Source organism: Oncorhynchus tshawytscha, linkage group LG27, assembly GCF_018296145.1.
Source record: "Oncorhynchus tshawytscha isolate Ot180627B linkage group LG27, Otsh_v2.0, whole genome shotgun sequence".
In the NCBI taxonomy this organism is placed as follows: domain Eukaryota; kingdom Metazoa; phylum Chordata; class Actinopteri; order Salmoniformes; family Salmonidae; genus Oncorhynchus; species Oncorhynchus tshawytscha.
Window position 1 is genome coordinate 14,981,107 of NC_056455.1, and position 20,256 is coordinate 15,001,362.

Below are 20,256 nucleotides of genomic sequence, written 5' to 3' on the forward strand. Positions count from 1 at the left end.
GGGAGGGAAGGAGAGAGGGGGATCGAAAGTGGGAGGGAAGGAGAGAGAGGGGGATCAAAAGAGGGAGGGAAGGAGAGAGAGGGGGATCAAAAGAGGGAGGGAAGGAGAGAGAGGGGGATCAAAAGAGGGAGGGAAGGAGAGAGAGAGGGATCGAAAGAGGGAGGGAAGGAGAAAGACAAAAGGAGAGCAAGAGAGAGTATGCATACAGGCTCACTATGTAGTCACGTCCAAGCCAGGCATAGTCAGCTGTGTGTGTGTGCATGAGATCATTTCCTGTGGAAGCACCAGCCCTACAGTAACGTCTTCCAACATTTTACAGCAACACATTTCAAGGCTTTGAAATCCAATTGAAAACATTCAATCACATACTAAATGTAATGTTTGACATGTCCATGTCACACACTGACAATATAATGTTTGACATGTCCATGAAACACACTGACAATATAATGTTTGACATGTCCATGAAACACACTGACAATATAATGTTTGACATGTCCATGAAACACACTGACAATATAATGTTTGACATGTCCATGAAACACACTGACAATATAATGTTTGACATGTCCATGAAACACACTGACAATATAATGTTTGACATGTCCATGAAACACACTGACAATATAATGTTTGACATGTCCATGACATGTCCAACACACTGACAATATAATGTTTGACATGTCCATGAAACACACTGACAATATAATGTTTGACATGTCCATGAAACACACTGACAATATAATGTTTGACATGTCCATGAAACACACTGACAATATAATGTTTGACATGTCCATGAAACACACTGACAATATAATGTTTGACATGTCCATGAAACACACTGACAATATAATGTTTGACATGTCCATGAAACACACTGACAATATAATGTTTGACATGTCCATGAAACACACTGACAATATAATGTTTGACATGTCCATGAAACACACTGACAATATAATGTTTGACATGTCCATGAAACACACTGACAATATAATGTTTGACATGTCCATGAAACACACTGACACATGTCCACACATGACAATATAATGTTTGACATGTCCATGAAACACACTGACAATATAATGTTTGACATGTCCATCCATGAAACACACTGACAATGAAACACACTGACAATGATAATGTTTGACATGTCCATGAAACACACTGATATAATGTTTGACATGTCCATGAAACACACTGACAATATAATGTTTGACATGTCCATGAAACACACTGACAATATAATGTTTGACATGTCCATGAAACAACTGACAATATAATGTTTGACATGTCCATGAAACAATATAATGTTTGACATGTCCATGAAACACACTGACAATATAATGTTTGACATGTCCATGAAACACACTGACAATATAATGTTTGACATGTCCATGACAATATAATGTTTGACATGTCCATGAAACACACTGACAATATAATGTTTGACATGTCCATGAAACACACTGACAATATAATGTTTGACATGTCCATCACATGACATGTCCATATAAAACACACTGACAATATAATGTTTGACATGTCCATGAAACACACTGACAATATAATGTTTGACATGTCCATGAAACACACTGACAATATAATGTTTGACATGTCCATGAAACACACTGACAATATAATGTTTGACATGTCCATGAAACACACTGACAATATAATGTTTGACATGTCCATGAAACACACTGACAATATAATGTTTGACATGTCCATGAAACACACTGACAATATAATGTTTGTATGTCCATGACAATATAATGTTTGACATGTCCATGAAACACACTGACAATATAATGTTTGACATGTCCATGAAACACACTGACAATATAATGTTTGACATGTCCATGAAACACACTGACAATATAATGTTTGACATGTCCATGAAACACACTGACAATATAATGTTTGACATGTCCATGAAACACACTGACAATATAATGTTTGACATGTCCATGAAACACACTGACAATATAATGTTTGACATGTCCATGAAACACACTGACAATATAATGTTTGACATGTCCATGAAACACACTGACAATATAATGTTTGACATGTCCATGAAACACACTGACAATATAATGTTTGACATGTCCATGAAACACACTGACAATATAATGTTTGACATGTCCATGAAACACACTGACAATATAATGTTTGACATGTCCATGAAACACACTGACAATATAATGTTTGACATGTCCATGAAACACACTGACAATATAATGTTTGACATGTCCATGAAACACACTGACAATATAATGTTTGACATGTCCATGAAACACACTGACAATATAATGTTTGACATGTATAATGTTTGACATGTCCATCTGACAATATAATGTTTGACATGTCCAACACACTGACAATATAATGTTTGACATGTCCATGAAACACACTGACAATATAATGTTTGACATGTCCATGAAACACACTGACAATATAATGTTTGACATGTCCATGAAACACACTGACAATATAATGTTTGACATGTCCATGACATGTCCACACACTGACAATATAATGTTTGACATGTCCATGAAACAACTGACAATATAACACATGACAATATAATGTTTGACATGTCCATGAAAAACACACATGACAATATAATGTTTGACATGTCCATGAAACACACTGACAATATAATGTTTGACATGTCCATGAAACACACTGACAATATAATGTTTGACATGTCCATGAAACACACTGACAATATAATGTTTGACATGTCCATGATGTCCAACACACTGACAATATAATGTTTGACATGTCCATGAAACACACTGACAATATAATGTTTGACATGTCCATGAAACACACTGACAATATAATGTTTGACATGTCCATGAAACACACTGACAATATAATGTTTGACATGTCCATGAAACACACAATATAATGTTTGACATGTCCATGAAACACACTGACAATATAATGTTTGACATGTCCATGAAACACACTGACAATATAATGTTTGACATGTCCATGAAACACACTGACAATATAATGTTTGACATGTCCATGAAACACACTGACAATATAATGTTTGACATGTCCATGAAACACACTGACAATATAATGTTTGACATGTCCATGAAACACACTGACAATATAATGTTTGACATGTCCATGAAACACACTGACAATATAATGTTTGACATGTCCATGCCACACACTGACAATATAATGTTTGACATGTCCATGAAACACACTGACAATATAATGTTTGACATGTCCATGAAACACACTGACAATATAATGTTTGACATGTCCATGAAACACACTGACAATATAATGTTTGACATGTCCATGAAACACACTGACAATATAATGTTTGACATGTCCATGAAACACACTGACAATATAATGTTTGACATGTCCATGAAACACACTGACAATATAATGTTTGACATGTCCATGAAACACACTGACAATATAATGTTTGACATGTCCATGAAACACACTGACAATATAATGTTTGACATGTCCATGAAACAATCCATAATGACAATATAATTTGACATGTCCATGAAACACACTGACAATATAATGTTTGACATGTCCATGAAACACACTGACAATATAATGTTTGACATGTCCATGAAACACACTGACAATATAATGTTTGACATGTCCATGAAACACACTGACAATATAATGTTTGACATGTCCATGAAACACACTGACAATATAATGTTTGACATGTCCATGAAACACACTGACAATATAATGTTTGACATGTCCATGAAACACACTGACAATATAATGTTTGACATGTCCATGAAACACACTGACAATATAATGTTTGACATGTCCATGAAACACACTGACAATATAATGTTTGACATGTCCATGAAACACACTGACAATATAATGTTTGACATGTCCATGAAACACACTGACAATATAATGTTTGACATGTCCATGAAACACACTGACAATATAATGTTTGACATGTCCATGAAACACACTGACAATATAATGTTTGACATGTCCATGAAACACACTGACAATATAATGTTTGACATGTCCATGAAACACACTGACAATATAATGTTTGACATGTCCATGAAACACACTGACAATATAATGTTTGACATGTCCATGTCACACACTGACAATGAAGCATTTCACTGTGGACCTTTAAAGTTATCACACCGTAAAGTTCACTGTAACATGGAGCAGACGGACATTTGACACATATTGTACTTGCTGTTGAATTAAAATGGCCAATGGAATAAAATTGGCTATTGCAAATAGTTAACTATCAATGGAAGATTGCAAAAACAAATCCTTCTCTACTATGTTAAAGCATTTTTACTGTGGTAAATTAAACACACCTTAACGTAACACTGTAATACATTTGACTACCTCGTGTTTAACACCACCCCCATAAAGGTACCTTACCCTTGTAACAGTAGTCCATCTCTATCACCTGTCCCCTAGGCCAGACACCCTTAATACATGTCACAGGGGCACATAGTGTGCGCACACACACCTGAATTACTGTCCGACAGACGGGGTGGCCTGAGGCACCCAGGCAGGTTGGTAACACTCAAATAGAGGGGAGAAGGGACATGACGGAACCTACTGTCCCTGCAGGCCTCACATACACACACACACACACACACACACACACACACACACACACACACACACACACACACACACACACACACACACACACACACACACACACACACACACACACACACACCAGGGGAAAGGAGAGAAGGTCCCACTGGACTGCCCTCTTACAGTGCTGTACACTGGGGGTGCCAGAGGTAGAAGATGTGGATGGAAACTCACGGATACTTCCCAAACATTACCTCATGTGTCTGAAAACACACTCCTCCTACACAGGGCTTAAACGTCTGAGTTCACACACTTCCCAACATTGTGGAGGTTGAATTAGCGATGCATAACTGTGTTGAAAATAAAGCAACGTTGTCACTCAGACCATAGAGCGACGTTTATCAAATAAATCTAAGGTCTAAAATGTCTAATGGTTTAATCACTCTGTTTCTCAGCCCTCTAACTATCTGACAGAGGGGGGCACTAGTAGCCGACACACCTCATTCAGAGGAACGCTTTCATCCCTAGTTCACAATGACGGTCCTCTCATCATTACTGATTCATTTCTGGAATATGGGTTTAAACCACCGTCTTAGTCCCAAACACAATGTTAAAGCAGAGAAGTAAAACATGTAGTCAACCACAGCAGCAAGCCCCTTCAGCACGTAGTCAACCACAGCAACAAGCCCCTTCAACATGTAGTCAACCACAGCAGCAAGCCCCTTCAACACGTAGTCAACCACAGCAGCAAGCCCCTTCAGCACGTAGTCAACCACAGCAGCAACCCCTTCAGCACGTAGTCAACCACAGCAGCAAGCCCCTTCAGCACGTAGTCAACCACAGCAGCAAGCCCCTTCAACACGTAGTCAACCACAGCAGCAATCCCCTTCAGCATGTAGTCAACCACAGCAGCTATCTACTTCAACATGTAGTCAACCACAGCAGGAACCCCTTCAACACGTAGTCAACCACAGCAGCAAGCCCCTTCAGCACGTAGTCAACCACAGCAGGATCCCCTTCAACACGTAGTCAACCACAGCAGCAAGCCCCTTCAGCACGTAGTCAACCACAGCAGCAAGCCCCTTCAGCATGTAGTCAACCACAGCAGCAAGCCCCTTCAACATGTAGTCAACCACAGCAGCAAGCCCCTTCAGCATGTAGTCAACCACAGCAGCAAGCCCCTTCAGCACATAGTCAACCACAGCAGCAAGCCCCTTCAGCATGTAGTCAACCACAGCAGCAAGCCCCTTCAACATGTAGTCAACCACAGCAGCAAGCCCCTTCAACATGTCAGTCAACCACAGCAGCAAGCCCCTTCAGCACGTAGTCAACCACAGCAGCAAGCTTCTTCAGCATGTAGTCAACCACAGCAGCAAGCCCCTTCAACATGTAGTCAACCACAGCAGCAAGCCCCTTCAACATGTAATCAACCACAGCAGCAAGCCCCTTCAAAATGTAGTCAACCACAGCAGCAAGCCCCTTCAACATGTAGTCAACCACAGCAGCAAGCCCCTTCAACATGTAGTCAACCACAGCAGCAAGCCCCTTCAACATGTAGTCAACCACAGCAGCAAGCCCCTTCAACATGTAGTCAACCACAGCAGCTATCCACTTCAACAAGTCAACCACCCTTCAACATGTAGTCAACCACAGCAGCTATCCACTTCAACATGTAGTCAACCACAGCAGCTATCCACTTCAACATGTAGTCAACCACAGCAGCTATCCACTTCAACATGTAGTCAACCACAGCAGCTATCCACTTCAACATGTAGTCAACCACAGCAGCTATCCACTTCAACATGTAGTCAACCACAGCAGCATGTAGTCAACCACCACTTCAACATGTAGTCAACCACAGCAGCTATCCACTTCAACATGTAGTCAACCACAGCAGCTATCCACTTCAACATGTAGTCAACACACAACATGTAGTCAACCACAGCACTTCAACATGTAGTCAACCAGCTACCCCCCTTTAACAGTCAACCACAGCAGCTATCCACTTCAACATGTAGTCAACCACAGCAGCTATCCACTTCAACATGTAGTCAAATCCCTTCAACAGTCAACTATCCACTTCAACATGTAGTCAACCACAGCAGCTATCCACTTCAACATGTAGTCAACCACAGCAGCTATCCACTTCAACATGTAGTCAACCACAGCAGCTATCCACTTCAACATGTAGTCAACCACAGCAGCTATCCACTTCAACATGCAGCTATCCACTTCAACATGTCAACCACAGCTATCCAGCTATCCACTTCAACATGTAGTCAACCACAGCAGCTATCCACTTCAACATGTAGTCAACCACAGCAGCTATCCACTTCAACATGCTATCCACTTCAACATGTAGTCAACCACAGCAGCTATCCACTTCAACATGTAGTCAACCACAGCAGCTATCCACTTCAACATGTAGTCAACCACAGCAGCTATCCACTTCAACATGTAGTCAACCACAGCAGCTATCCACTTCAACATGTAGTCAACCACAGCAGCTATCCACTTCAACATGTAGTCAACCACAGCAGCTATCCACTTCAACATGTAGTCAACCACAGCAGCTATCCACTTCAACATGTAGTCAACCACAGCAGCTATCCACTTCAACATGTAGTCAACCACAGCAGCTATCCACTTCAACATGTAGTCAACCACAGCAGCTATCCACTTCAACATGTAGTCAACCACAGCAGCTATCCACTTCAACATGTAGTCAACCACAGCAGCTATCCACTTCAACATGTAGTCAACCACAGCAGCTATCCACTTCAACATGTAGTCAACCACAGCAGCTATCCACTTCAACATGTAGTCAACCACAGCAGCTATCCACTTCAACATGTAGTCAACCACAGCAGCTATCCACTTCAACATGTAGTCAACCACAGCGACCCACTTTAACATGTAGTCAACCACAGCGACCCCCTTTAACATGTAGTCAACCACAGCAGCTATCCACTTCAACATGTAGTCAACCACAGCAGCTATCCACTTCAACATGTAGTCAACCACAGCAGCTATCCACTTCAACATGTAGTCAACCACAGCAGCTATCCACTTTAACATGTAGTCAACCACAGCAGCTATCCACTTCAACATGTAGTCAACCACAGCGACCCCCTTTAACAGTACAGTCGTGGCCAAAAGTTGCGAATGACACAAATATACATTTCCACAAAGTCTGCTGCCTATTTGTGTCAGATGTTACTATGGATACTGAAGTATAATTACAAGCATTTCATAAGTGTCAAAGGCTTTTACTGACAATTACATCAAGTTGATGCAAAGAGTCAATATTTGCAGTGTTGACCCTTCTTTTTCAAGACCTATGCAATCTGCCCTGGCATACTGTCAATTAACTTCTGGGCCACATCCTGACTGATGGCAGCCTATTCTTGCACAATCAATGCTTGGAGTTTGTCAGAATTTGTGGGGTTTTGTTTGTCCACCCGCCTCTTGAGGATTGACCAGGATTTCTCAATGAGATTCAGGTCTGGGGAGTTTCCTGGCCATGGACCCAAAATATCGATGTTTTGTTCCGCGAGTTATCACTTTTGCCTTATGGCAAGGTGCTCCATCATGCTGGAAAAGGCATTGTTCATCACCAAACTGTTCCTGGATGGTTGGGAGAAGTTGTACCATTCTTTGTTCATGGCTGTGTTCTGAGGCAAAATTGTGAGTGAGCCCACTCCCTTGGCTGAGAAGCAACCCCACACATGAATGGTCTCAGGATGCTTTACTGTTGGCATGACACAGGACTGATGGTAGCGTTCACCTTGTCTTCTCCGGACAATCTTTTTTACAGATGCCCCAAACAATCGGAAAGGGGATTCATCAGAGAAAATGACTTTACCCCAGTCCTCAGCAGTACAATCCCTGTACCTTTTGCAGAATATCAGTCGGTCCCTGATGTTTTTCCTGGAGAGAAGTGGCTTCTTTGCTGCTCTTCTTGACACCAGGCCATCCTCCAAAAGTCTTCGCCTCACTGTGTGTGCAGATGCACTCACACCTGCCTGCTGCCATTCCTGAGCAAGCTCTGTAGTGGTGGTGCCCCGATCCCGAAGCCGAATCAACTTTAGGAGACGGTCCTGGCGCTTGCTGGACTTTCTTGGGTGCCCTGAAGCCTTCATCACAACAATTGAACCGCTCTCCTTGAAGTTCTTGATGATCCGATAAATGGTTGATTTAGATGCAATCTTACTGGCAGCAATATCCTTGTCTGTTAAAGCCTTTTTGTGCAAAGCAATGATGATGGCACGTGTTTCCTTGCTGGTAACCGTGGATGACAGAGGAAGAACCAAGCACCACCCTTCTTTTGAAGCTTCAAGTCTGTTATTCGAACTCAATCAGCATGACAGAGTGATCTCCAGCCTTGTCCTCGTCAACACTCACACCTGTGTTAACGAGAGAATCACTGACATGATGTCTGCTGGTCCTTTTGTGGCAGGGCTGAAATGCAGTGGAAATGTTTTTGGGGGATTCAGTTCATTTGCATGGCAAAGAGAGACTTTGCAATTAATTGCAATTCATCTGATCACTCTTCATAACATTCTGGAGTACATGCAAATTGCCATCATACAAACGGAGGCAGCAGACTTGGTGAAAATTAATATTAGTGTCATTCTCAAAACTTTTGGCCACGACTGTATGTGTTTACTCTAAGCTGACTATAGGGGTCAAAGGTGAGTTTCCAGTTTATTCCCTCTCCCTAATAACATTTACAGGAAACCAGGGATCCATTTCGCCCACATCTGCACACTTCTCCCTTGGCTCAATGCCCCCTCTCACTCTAAAGGGGTTTTCTCTCGCATGTTCACTACAGGAGGAACTTAACCCTTTTCCTATCAAAACAATCTTTGGGATTCTCTCTCTCAGTTCATGGGGCTTTATTGGCATAGGAAATGTGTTAACATTGCCAAAGCAAGTGAAATAGATAATAAACTAAATCTCCCTTTCTTTCATTACCAGTCATGTCTGCGTTCTCTCCTCTCCTCATAATACCCCCAGAGGAAAACATGATGCAGGTCAAAGGGTGCTTCCTGGACTGGTTCCATCTTACTTCACCACCCACACACCACTAGTCCTCAGACCACCTTTCTCAAAATGTTCTTCCCTTCTTGTGATTAGAGGAAAAACATCTGATACTGATATTCAGTACGATAACCACAAAATGCAGGACACTCCCTGTTTGGAGCCATTCATTGGTCCCTAGGTGCAAACCCTGCCTACCTGGCGAGCTAAATCAAGTGTACCTATATATTATAGCCCTAGGAGGCCATGGTAGATTGGCAGAGAGTTATTTCAGCCATCGGAGAGGCTGTTCATAACAGTGATGAAACAGCCAATAAGGAGCAGTCAACAAAGAAGCAACAGCAGCACAGCGGAAAAAGATGGAAATTGAAGGGTTTCTATTTTATGCTGCACGTTTATGGACTCCAGATTTGGAATGTCACACCTACCAGTTGCCTGTGTCTCCCTCGGACCAGACTACACAGACAGCATGAACACAAACACCTTATAGGAGCTCCACTCACAATAACACCACCATACTGCCTCACAGGGGCTTCACAATAACACCACCATACTGCCTCACAGGGGCTTCACAATAACACCACCATACTGCCTCACAGGAGCTTCACAATAACACCACCATACTGCCTCACAGGGGCTTCACAATAACACCACCATACTGCCTCACAGGGGCTTCACAATAACACCACCATACTGCCTCACAGGGGCTTCACAATAACACCACCATACTGCCTCACAGTAGCTTCACAATAACACCACCATACTGCCTCACAGGGGCCTCACAATAACACCACCATACAGGGGCCTAACACCAATAACCACCACCACACTGCCTAACACCACCACTGGGGCCTCACAATAACACCACCATACTGCCTCACAGGGGCCTCACAATAACACCACCATACTGCCTCACAATAACACCACCACACTGGCTCACAATAACACCACCATACTGCTTCACAGGAGCTTCACAATAACACCACCATACTGCCTCACAGGGGCCTCACAATAACACCACCATACTGCCTCACAATAACACCACCATGCCTCACAATAACACCACCACTGCCTCTAGGGGCTCACAATAACACCACCATACTGCCTCACAGGGGCCTCACAATAACACCACCATACTGCCTCACAATAACACCACCAGGGGCCTCACAATAACACCACCATACTGCCTCATAGGGGCCTCACAATAACACCACCACACTGCCACCACCAATCACAGGGGCCTCACAATAACACCACCACACTGCCTCACAATAACACCACCATACTGCCTCACAATAACACCACCATACTGCCTCATAGGGGCCTCACAATAACACCACCACACTGCCTCATAGGGGCCTCACAATAACACCACCATACTGCCTCATAGGGGCCTCACAATAACACCACCACACTGCCTCATAGGGGCCTCACAATAACACCACCACACTGCCTCACATAACACCACCAGGGGCCTCACAATAACACCACCACACTGCCTCACCATAACACCACCACACTGCCTCATAGGGGCCTCACAATAACACCACCACACTGCCTCATAGGGGCCTCACAATAACACCACCACACTGCCTCATAGGGGCCTCACAATAACACCACCATACTGCCTCATAGGGGCCTCACAATAACACCACCACACTGCCTCATAGGGGCCTCACAATAACACCACCATACTACCTCATAGGGGCCTCACAATAACACCACCACACTGCCTCATAGGGGCCTCACAATAACACCACCAAATGTATCTAATATTCTGAATTCTGTATTTGTAACTTTACTTTCATCATCAGTACAGTAAGGGTTCATAGTGGATGGAGTTACTATGGCATCACCCGGGTCTGTTCATTATAACAAATTATACTTCAGAACGGGGTACGAGATCATCAGGTCAACGCCAAGTCTGACATCACACTTAAAGGGGCACATCAACACTTTTGAACCCCATATTCATTACCACAACACACCGGTACAGTATGTGCTGGAGATAACGAATGAGATTAAAAAGTGGTGAAGCGGCCCTTTAAACTTCCCCCACAATAAACTGAGACCTCTCTAAGACCTCTCCCACGAGGCGACAGGAATAAGTCAAGGCTACTTAGACCTTTAATGAGAGAGGTATGCCTACATATAGGAAGCCTTTCATGCCCCCACAATGTCAACATTGCATCATCTGTATTCATACACTCATGACCTCACTCATACCTCCCTGACCCTTCAAGTTGAAACGGTCCCATCCTTTGAGGCTTTTCTGGTGCTTTTCTGGTGGTTTGAGAAAAGGCACATCGGAAGCCGAAATAACATTCACTTCATTGCCCTTTTCATCTTTAAAACAGATGGGCTGAGGGTTTGGCATGTCTGAATCATGAGTCATAGTTCCTACATAGCTCCTAGCCACCGTAGGATGACAGGTACTTTTTCAGAAAAATATACAATTATGACACATGACTTAGGAAAAAGCACCACAGAATGATCTTCTTTTATCTCAAGGCTTTGCTAACCATGGCTGTGTCACAAGTGACACCCTACTATGTTCATTTGTGCACTACTTTTGAGCTGAGCCCATAGGGCTCGTCAAAACTAGTGCACTTCATAGGGAATTAGGGTGCAATTTGGGACGCACACCAACCCTTCACACCACAGCATAGTTCCACCATTAGTCACTGTGCTTCAAAGTTCAAACTAGAGCTGGGACGATAAACCAACAATGATTAATACCAACCACTTCTCGTGGGTATTTCACTAATATCGTTCATTACGATAAATAACCTACAACGTAGGGCCTTGCTAGAGAAATGTGAAGTTTGAAATAAAATCAGTTGGCTAATTTGGGTGATTGTTAATGGGACAATTGATGGCTACAACCATCAAACTAGTAGTAGTAGTTTAAAGGGACACTTCGGGGTTGTATCTAGTATATTGTATCTAGTTCCCCAGAGTCAGATGAATTTGTGGATACCATTTGTATGCCTCTGTGTCCAATATAAAATAAGTTAGAGGTAGGTTTGCAAGAAAATGCAGATACCCATAGACTTCCAGTCATTGCGCTAACACTAGTTAGCAACTTCCATCAACCTACACGCAGAGACATAACAATGGTATCCAGCATCCACCTGACTCTGGGGAAGTAGATTAAGGATCTCATTGACAAAATCCCAAAGTCTACCGTGAAAGAGTCATTTAAAAAAGCAGTGGTTCACATTCATGTTATAAATGTATCTTTCAATGTAGCATTATCCTATTCATTCAGTCAATTTAGGGCTGGGTGGGATACCGTATTTTACTATACACACCGGGAATGAAGCACGGACCGGTTTGAGTGTCTTGACCTTCTATAACAGTATGTTTGGTTTGTTAAACATGATACGCAACTCCTATGCGTATAATGTGTGTTTTATAGTTTACTCCATTTGTTACTAGAGTCACAGTGGGGAAATTATAGTAAAAAGTGCAGAAATGGATGAAAATGCTAAAAGGTATTTTTGTTTGGGGTATAAACGGAGAAAGCCATTGAAATCACGTATAATGTATGTGCTGTCACCCTAGTGTCATGAATTACTCATGAAGCATATTTACAACTTGTATTATTCAAAAACCTAAAATAGCTTCAAATACTGTCAAAAAATACTGTGATGTGATATTTTGGCCATATCGCCCAGCCCTAAGTCAATTTAAAGCGATATAAATGTGTCCATATCACTCATCTCTAGTTCAAGCCCCAAAAAGCTCAAGGTTAGGTCAGTTTAGACGGAGGAAAGGAAGGCTATCTATCACTCTGGTTTTGAATGATCCATCTTTACGGAATAACTTTACTGCATGTTTACACAGGACACAGCTGAAGGATGGACCAGCAACTATAAAACACAACCACTACTTTACTGCATGTTTACACAGGACACAGCTGAAGGATGGACCAGCAACTATAAAACACAACCACTACTTTACTGCATGTTTACACAGGACACAGCTGAAGGATGGACCAGCAACTATGAAACACAACCAATACTTTACTGCATGTTTACACAGGACACAGCTGAAGGATGGACCAGCAACTATAAAACACAACCACTACTTACTGCATGTTTACACAGGACACAGCTGAAGGATGGACCAGCAACTATGAAACACAACCACTACTTACTGCATGTTTACACAGGACACAGCTGAAGGATGGACCAGCAACTATAAAACACAACCACTACTTTACTGCATGTTTACACAGGACACAGCTGAAGGATGGACCAGCAACTATGAAACACAACCACTACTGTACTGTATGTTTACACAGGACACAGCTGAAGGCTGGACCAGCAACTATAAAACACAACCACTACTTTACTGCATGTTTACACAGGACACAGCTGAAGGATGGACCAGCAACTATAAAACACAACCACTACTTTACTGCATGTTTACACAGGACACAGCTGAAGGATGGACCAGCAACTATAAAACACAACCACTACTTTACTGCATGTTTACACAGGACACAGCTGAAGGATGGACCAGCAACTATGAAACACAACCACTACTTTACTGCATGTTTACACAGGACACAGCTGAAGGATGGACCAGCAACTATAAAACACAACCACTACTTTACTGCATGTTTACACAGGACACAGCTGAAGGATGGACCAGCAACTATGAAACACAACCACTACTTTACTGCATGTTTACACAGGACACAGCTGAAGGATGGACCAGCAACTATGAAACACAACCACTACTTTACTGCATGTTTACACAGGACACAGCTGAAGGATGGACCAGCAACTATAAAACACAACCACTACTTTACTGCATGTTTACACAGGACACAGCTGAAGGATGGACCAGCAACTATAAAACACAACCACTACTTTACTGCATGTTTACACAGGACACAGCTGAAGGATGGACCAGCAACTATAAAACACAACCACTACTTTACTGCATGTTTACACAGGACACAGCTGAAGGATGGACCAGCAACTATGAAACACAACCACTACTTTACTGCATGTTTACACAGGACACAGCTGAAGGATGGACCAGCAACTATGAAACACAACCACTACTGTACTGCATGTTTACACAGGACACAGCTGAAGGATGGACCAGCAACTATGAAACACAACCACTACTTTACTGCATGTTTACACAGGACACAGCTGAAGGATGGACCAGCAACTATGAAACACAACCACTACTTTACTGCATGTTTACACAGGACACAGCTGAAGGATGGACCAGCAACTATGAAACACAACCACTACTTTACTGCATGTTTACACAGGACACAGCTGAAGGATGGACCAGCAACTATGAAACACAACCACTACTTTACTGCATGTTTACACAGGACACAGCTGAAGGATGGACCAGCAACTATAAAACACAACCACTACTTTACTGCATGTTTACACAGGACACAGCTGAAGGATGGACCAGCAACTATAAAACACAACCACTACTTTACTGCATGTTTACACAGGACACAGCTGAAGGATGGACCAGCAACTATAAAACACAACCACTACTTTACTGCATGTTTACACAGGACACAGCTGAAGGATGGACCAGCAACTATAAAACACAACCACTACTTTACTGCATGTTTACACAGGACACAGCTGAAGGATGGACCAGCAACTATGAAACACAACCACTACTTTACTGCATGTTTACACAGGACACAGCTGAAGGATGGACCAGCAACTATGAAACACAACCACTACTTTACTGCATGTTTACACAGGACACAGCTGAAGGATGGACCAGCAACTATGAAACACAACCACTACTTTACTGCATGTTTACACAGGACACAGCTGAAGGATGGACCAGCAACTATGAAACACAACCACTACTTTACTGCATGTTTACACAGGACACAGCTGAAGGATGGACCAGCAACTATGAAACACAACCACTACTTTACTGCATGTTTACACAGGACACAGCTGAAGGATGGACCAGCAACTATAAAACACAACCACTACTTTACTGCATGTTTACACAGGACACAGCTGAAGGATGGACCAGCAACTATGAAACACAACCACTACTTTACTGCATGTTTACACAGGACACAGCTGAAGGATGGACCAGCAACTATGAAACACAACCACTACTTTACTGATGTTTACACAGGACACAGCTGAAGGATGGACCAGCAACTATGAAACACAACCACTACTTTACTGCATGTTTACACAGGACACAGCTGAAGGATGGACCAGCAACTATGAAACACAACCACTACTTTACTGCATGTTTACACAGGACACAGCTGAAGGATGGACCAACAACTATGAAACACAACCACTACTTTACTGCATGTTTACACAGGACACAGCTGAAGGATGGACCAGCAACTATAAAACACAACCACTACTTTACTGCATGTTTACACAGGACACAGCTGAAGGATGGACCAACAACTATGAAACACAACCACTACTTTACTGCATGTTTACACAGGACACAGCTGAAGGATGGACCAGCAACTATAAAACACAACCACTACTTTACTGCATGTTTACACAGGACACAGCTGAAGGATGGACCAGCAACTATGAAACACAACCACTACTTTACTGCATGTTTACACAGGACACAGCTGAAGGATGGACCAGCAACTATGAAACACAACCACTACTTTACTGCATGTTTACACAGGACACAGCTGAAGGATGGACCAGCAACTATGAAACACAACCACTACTTTACTGCATTCTTAAAACTGGAGTCGACCCTGTAAAAACATCACTTCCAGGAATATCTGAAATGAAAACCAAGGGAGTACCACATCATACATAGTTCAGTTTCACAATTCACTGCTATGTCAACCTCTGTCTGCTTCCATTAAGTCCTTATAAGATCCTGACGTAATGGTTAGAGTACACTCAACTTGGCTGACTGGCTGGCTGACTGGCTGACTGGCTGGCTGACTGGCTGGCTGGCTGACTGGCTGGGTGAGTCCATTCTTACTGCTGGGCCTCAGCTGGGATCCTCATCATTACTCTGACCTATATTCCCAGTCAGACATCCAGACAGCACAGCAGCAAGAGCTCATGAGAAACCATCTGTACTGGTACTGTCACTGTTGCCTTGCAGAGTTAGGCTGCACTTTGTCTGAGTAAAAGGTGACTATTCACATGTCAACTAAGACAGCTTGTGTATCTAAACTGTCTTGAAATGGTGCGAACACTGAAAACAAATGCAACTGACATTCTACAACACAAATGATTCTGATCAAAGCAAAGGATCATCCCCTGAACTTTAAAAAACAACTTTCTCTACATTCTCTCTCAGCAGAGAGCAATTGTGAAATACTGTCCACAGACAGAGAGAGCGCACAGAGGTGAAATGAACAAGCATTAGAGATTAATGCATATGTCAGACATAGAATTAGATTGACTTACTCTCTATAGGTCTGACGACGGGAGTCTCGCTGACCGGAGGCTGTGTCCTCTCGCTCCTGGGCTCCACCAGGCTGGGCAGGGGGCCACTGGGCACTGCGGGGTGGCTGTTGTTCTCCACCACCCTGACCGGAGGTGGTGCTGCCATTTCTGGCTGTCGGAAGACAGGCATCTCGGGTCTCCTGGAAGTAAAGCCCTCCACAGGGCTGACCATGGTGGGGTCGGTCCTCCTCTGAGGGGGGTCAGGGATCCGGGTGGCTGAGGGAGCCTGGGAGTCCCCCCTCCTGGGTGCCCCGGGGGGCTCGTGGGGCCGAGAGAGGGAGATCTCTGCCCGTCTGTGTGCCGAGCTGGAGCTGGTGGAGCTCTCTGGGACGGTTCCGGCTCGAGAACCAAGGCTCTGTGCCTCAGGCCTCTTCAGGCCGAAGCGGGCGATACCTGGGCTGGGCGAGCTGTCAATCTGCTTGGATGACACCTCAATAGAGATCTCGGTCCGGCGGGTGGAGGCTGTATCCAGGGCACGGCCTCCTACCACTCCCCCGGACAGCTCCATGCGTCTCAGGCTGGTTTTGGGGGAGCAAGGGTTGGAGTCAGAAGGCGAGGTTCTGGAGGGGTTGTCAGAGTTGCGGGCTTCGTGGAAGCTTCGCTGGCTGGAGGTGGAGGAGCGGAGGTTGGTCCTACGGGACAGAGGGGAGGGGTTGATGGAGATGTCAGACTCCTCCACCTCAAACGACCTCTTTAGTGCTGGAAAAGAGAAGACATGTTGTGGTCAGTCAACAGATCAACACAGAGGAATTGTGTTGTGTTGTACATTAATTAAGTAATATAATGAATGGATTAATAAACATCAATATATGCATCAGTATATATCACAATTTCATAATTTAGCTGAGTAGCCTACTGCTATAGCCTAACTAGGCTACCAAAATACAAGAGGGGAAAGCGTTTCAGATTTGGAATAATCTCTTGGAGAAGATTGTAGGCCTACAACTTGATTTCTAACGTGTTTGGGGAACACCATTCAAAAATCAAGTTGAAAACTATGTCACAATAAACAAAAACCCTACGGAATCCCGATGTAACTAAAATATTAACAGGGAAAGTCCGTTCATTACCTGATTTAATACGCTTCACATATTTTTTCATCATTGCGATGTAGTTATTTCGCATTCCCTCAATGAAAACGTGAATGACTCACAACAAACCGATGCGCACAAACTGATCAAACACAACCAGAGCGCGCACTACTGTGGTGTATTCATTACCTCTTACGACGGAAACCGTTTACAAGTTAAGAACCAAATGGAAGCAAACGGAACGAAACATGGCGGGACCTACCTGAATATGTCCAATAGAAACTCTAGTTTTCGTTGCAAAACTTTTGGAGTAAACGGTTTCTGTTGTTAAATATTACAAAACATTTTACAACAGAATCGGCGTAATGAATACACCCCTGCGCTCGCCCTGCCCATAAATTGTGATGAATTAGCATGTACCCTATAAAAAAAAGACTCAAATTCTGTTCAATTCTGCCCATTGAATAAAAACGCGGTTCTATCAACGAATAACATAGATAAGCAGCAACAGGTTGGCTAATGGTGTTACCTTTATATATACCTCTATGGGTGTGACCTTTATATATACCTCTTTGGGTGTTACCTTTATATATACCATCTATGGGTGTTACCTTTATATGTACCATCTATGGGGGTTACCTTTATATGTACCATCTATGGGGGTTACCTTTATATGTACCATCTATGGGTGTGAGCTGTATATATACCATCTATGGGTGTTACCTTTATATATACCTCTATGGGTGTTACCTTTATATGTACCATCTATGGGTGTTACCTTTATATATACCATCTATGGGTGTTACCTTTATATATACCATCTATGGGTGTGAGCTGTATATATACCTCTATGGGTGTTACCTTTATATATACCATCTATGGGTGTTACCTTTATATATACCATCTATGGGTGTGACCTTTATATATACCATCTATGGGTGTTACCTTTATATATACCATCTATGGGTGTGAGCTGTATATATACCTCTATGGGTGTTACCTTTATATATACCTCTATGGGTGTTACCTTTATATATACCATCTATGGATGTTACCTTTATATATACCTCTATGGGTGTTACCTTTATATGTACCTCTATGGGTGTTACCTTTGTATATACCATCTATGGGTGTTACCTTTATATATACCATCTATGGGTGTTACCTTTATATATACCATCTATGGGTGTTACCTTTATATATACCTCTATGGGGGTTACCTTTATTTTCTATGGGTGTTACCTTTATATATACCATCTATGGGGGTTACCTTTATATATACCATCTATGGGTGTTACCTTTATATATACCTCTATGGGGGTTACCTTTATATATACCATCTATGGGTGTTACCTTTATATATACCATCTATGGGTGTTACCTTTATATATACCATCTATGGGTGTTACCTTTATATATACCATCTATGGGTGTTACCTTTATATATACCTCTATGGGGGTTACCTTTATATATACCTCTATGGGTGTTACCTTTATATATACCATCTATGGGGGTTACCTTTATATATACCATCTATGGGTGTTACCTTTATATATACCTCTATGGGGGTTACCTTTATATATACCATCTATGGGTGTTACCTTTATATATACCATCTATGGGTGTTACCTTTATATATACCATCTATGGGTGTTACCTTTATATATACCTCTATGGGTGTTACCTTTATATATACCTCTATGGGTGTTACCTTTATATATACCTCTATGGGTGTTACCTTTATATATACCTCTATGGGTGTTACCTTTATATATACCATCTATGGGGGTTACCTTTATATATACCTCTATGGGTGTTACCTTTATATATACCATCTATGGGGGTTACCTTTATATGTACCATCTATGGGTGTGAGCTGTATATATACCTCTATGGGTGTTACCTTTATATATACCTCTATGGGTGTTACCTTTTTCTGTGACGTGCGTCATTTGTTGATCACGTGACCCACTTACATTTAAAGTAAAACCCAAGCTGATTATAATATATCTTTAGTAATTTCTTTAGTAATCTCTTTAGTAATGAAGTTTCTACAATAGAAGGACCAATATTAGTCTGTCCCAGCTCACTAGAAATAGCATTCTACACACTCTTC

The 20,256-nt window shown here is 42.4% G+C and overlaps 1 protein-coding gene across 1 annotated transcript in view; it reads right to left on the minus strand.

Moving 5' to 3' along the window:
- sept9a (septin 9a) overlaps positions 1-20,256 on the minus strand; it is a gene marked incomplete at its 5' end in the record, with an annotated part of 124,692 nt that overhangs the window by 62,047 nt on the left and 42,389 nt on the right. Inside the window, 1 exon segment of the mRNA XM_042307287.1 lies at positions 17,070-17,807. Coding sequence (XP_042163221.1) covers positions 17,070-17,807 — 738 coding nt within the window.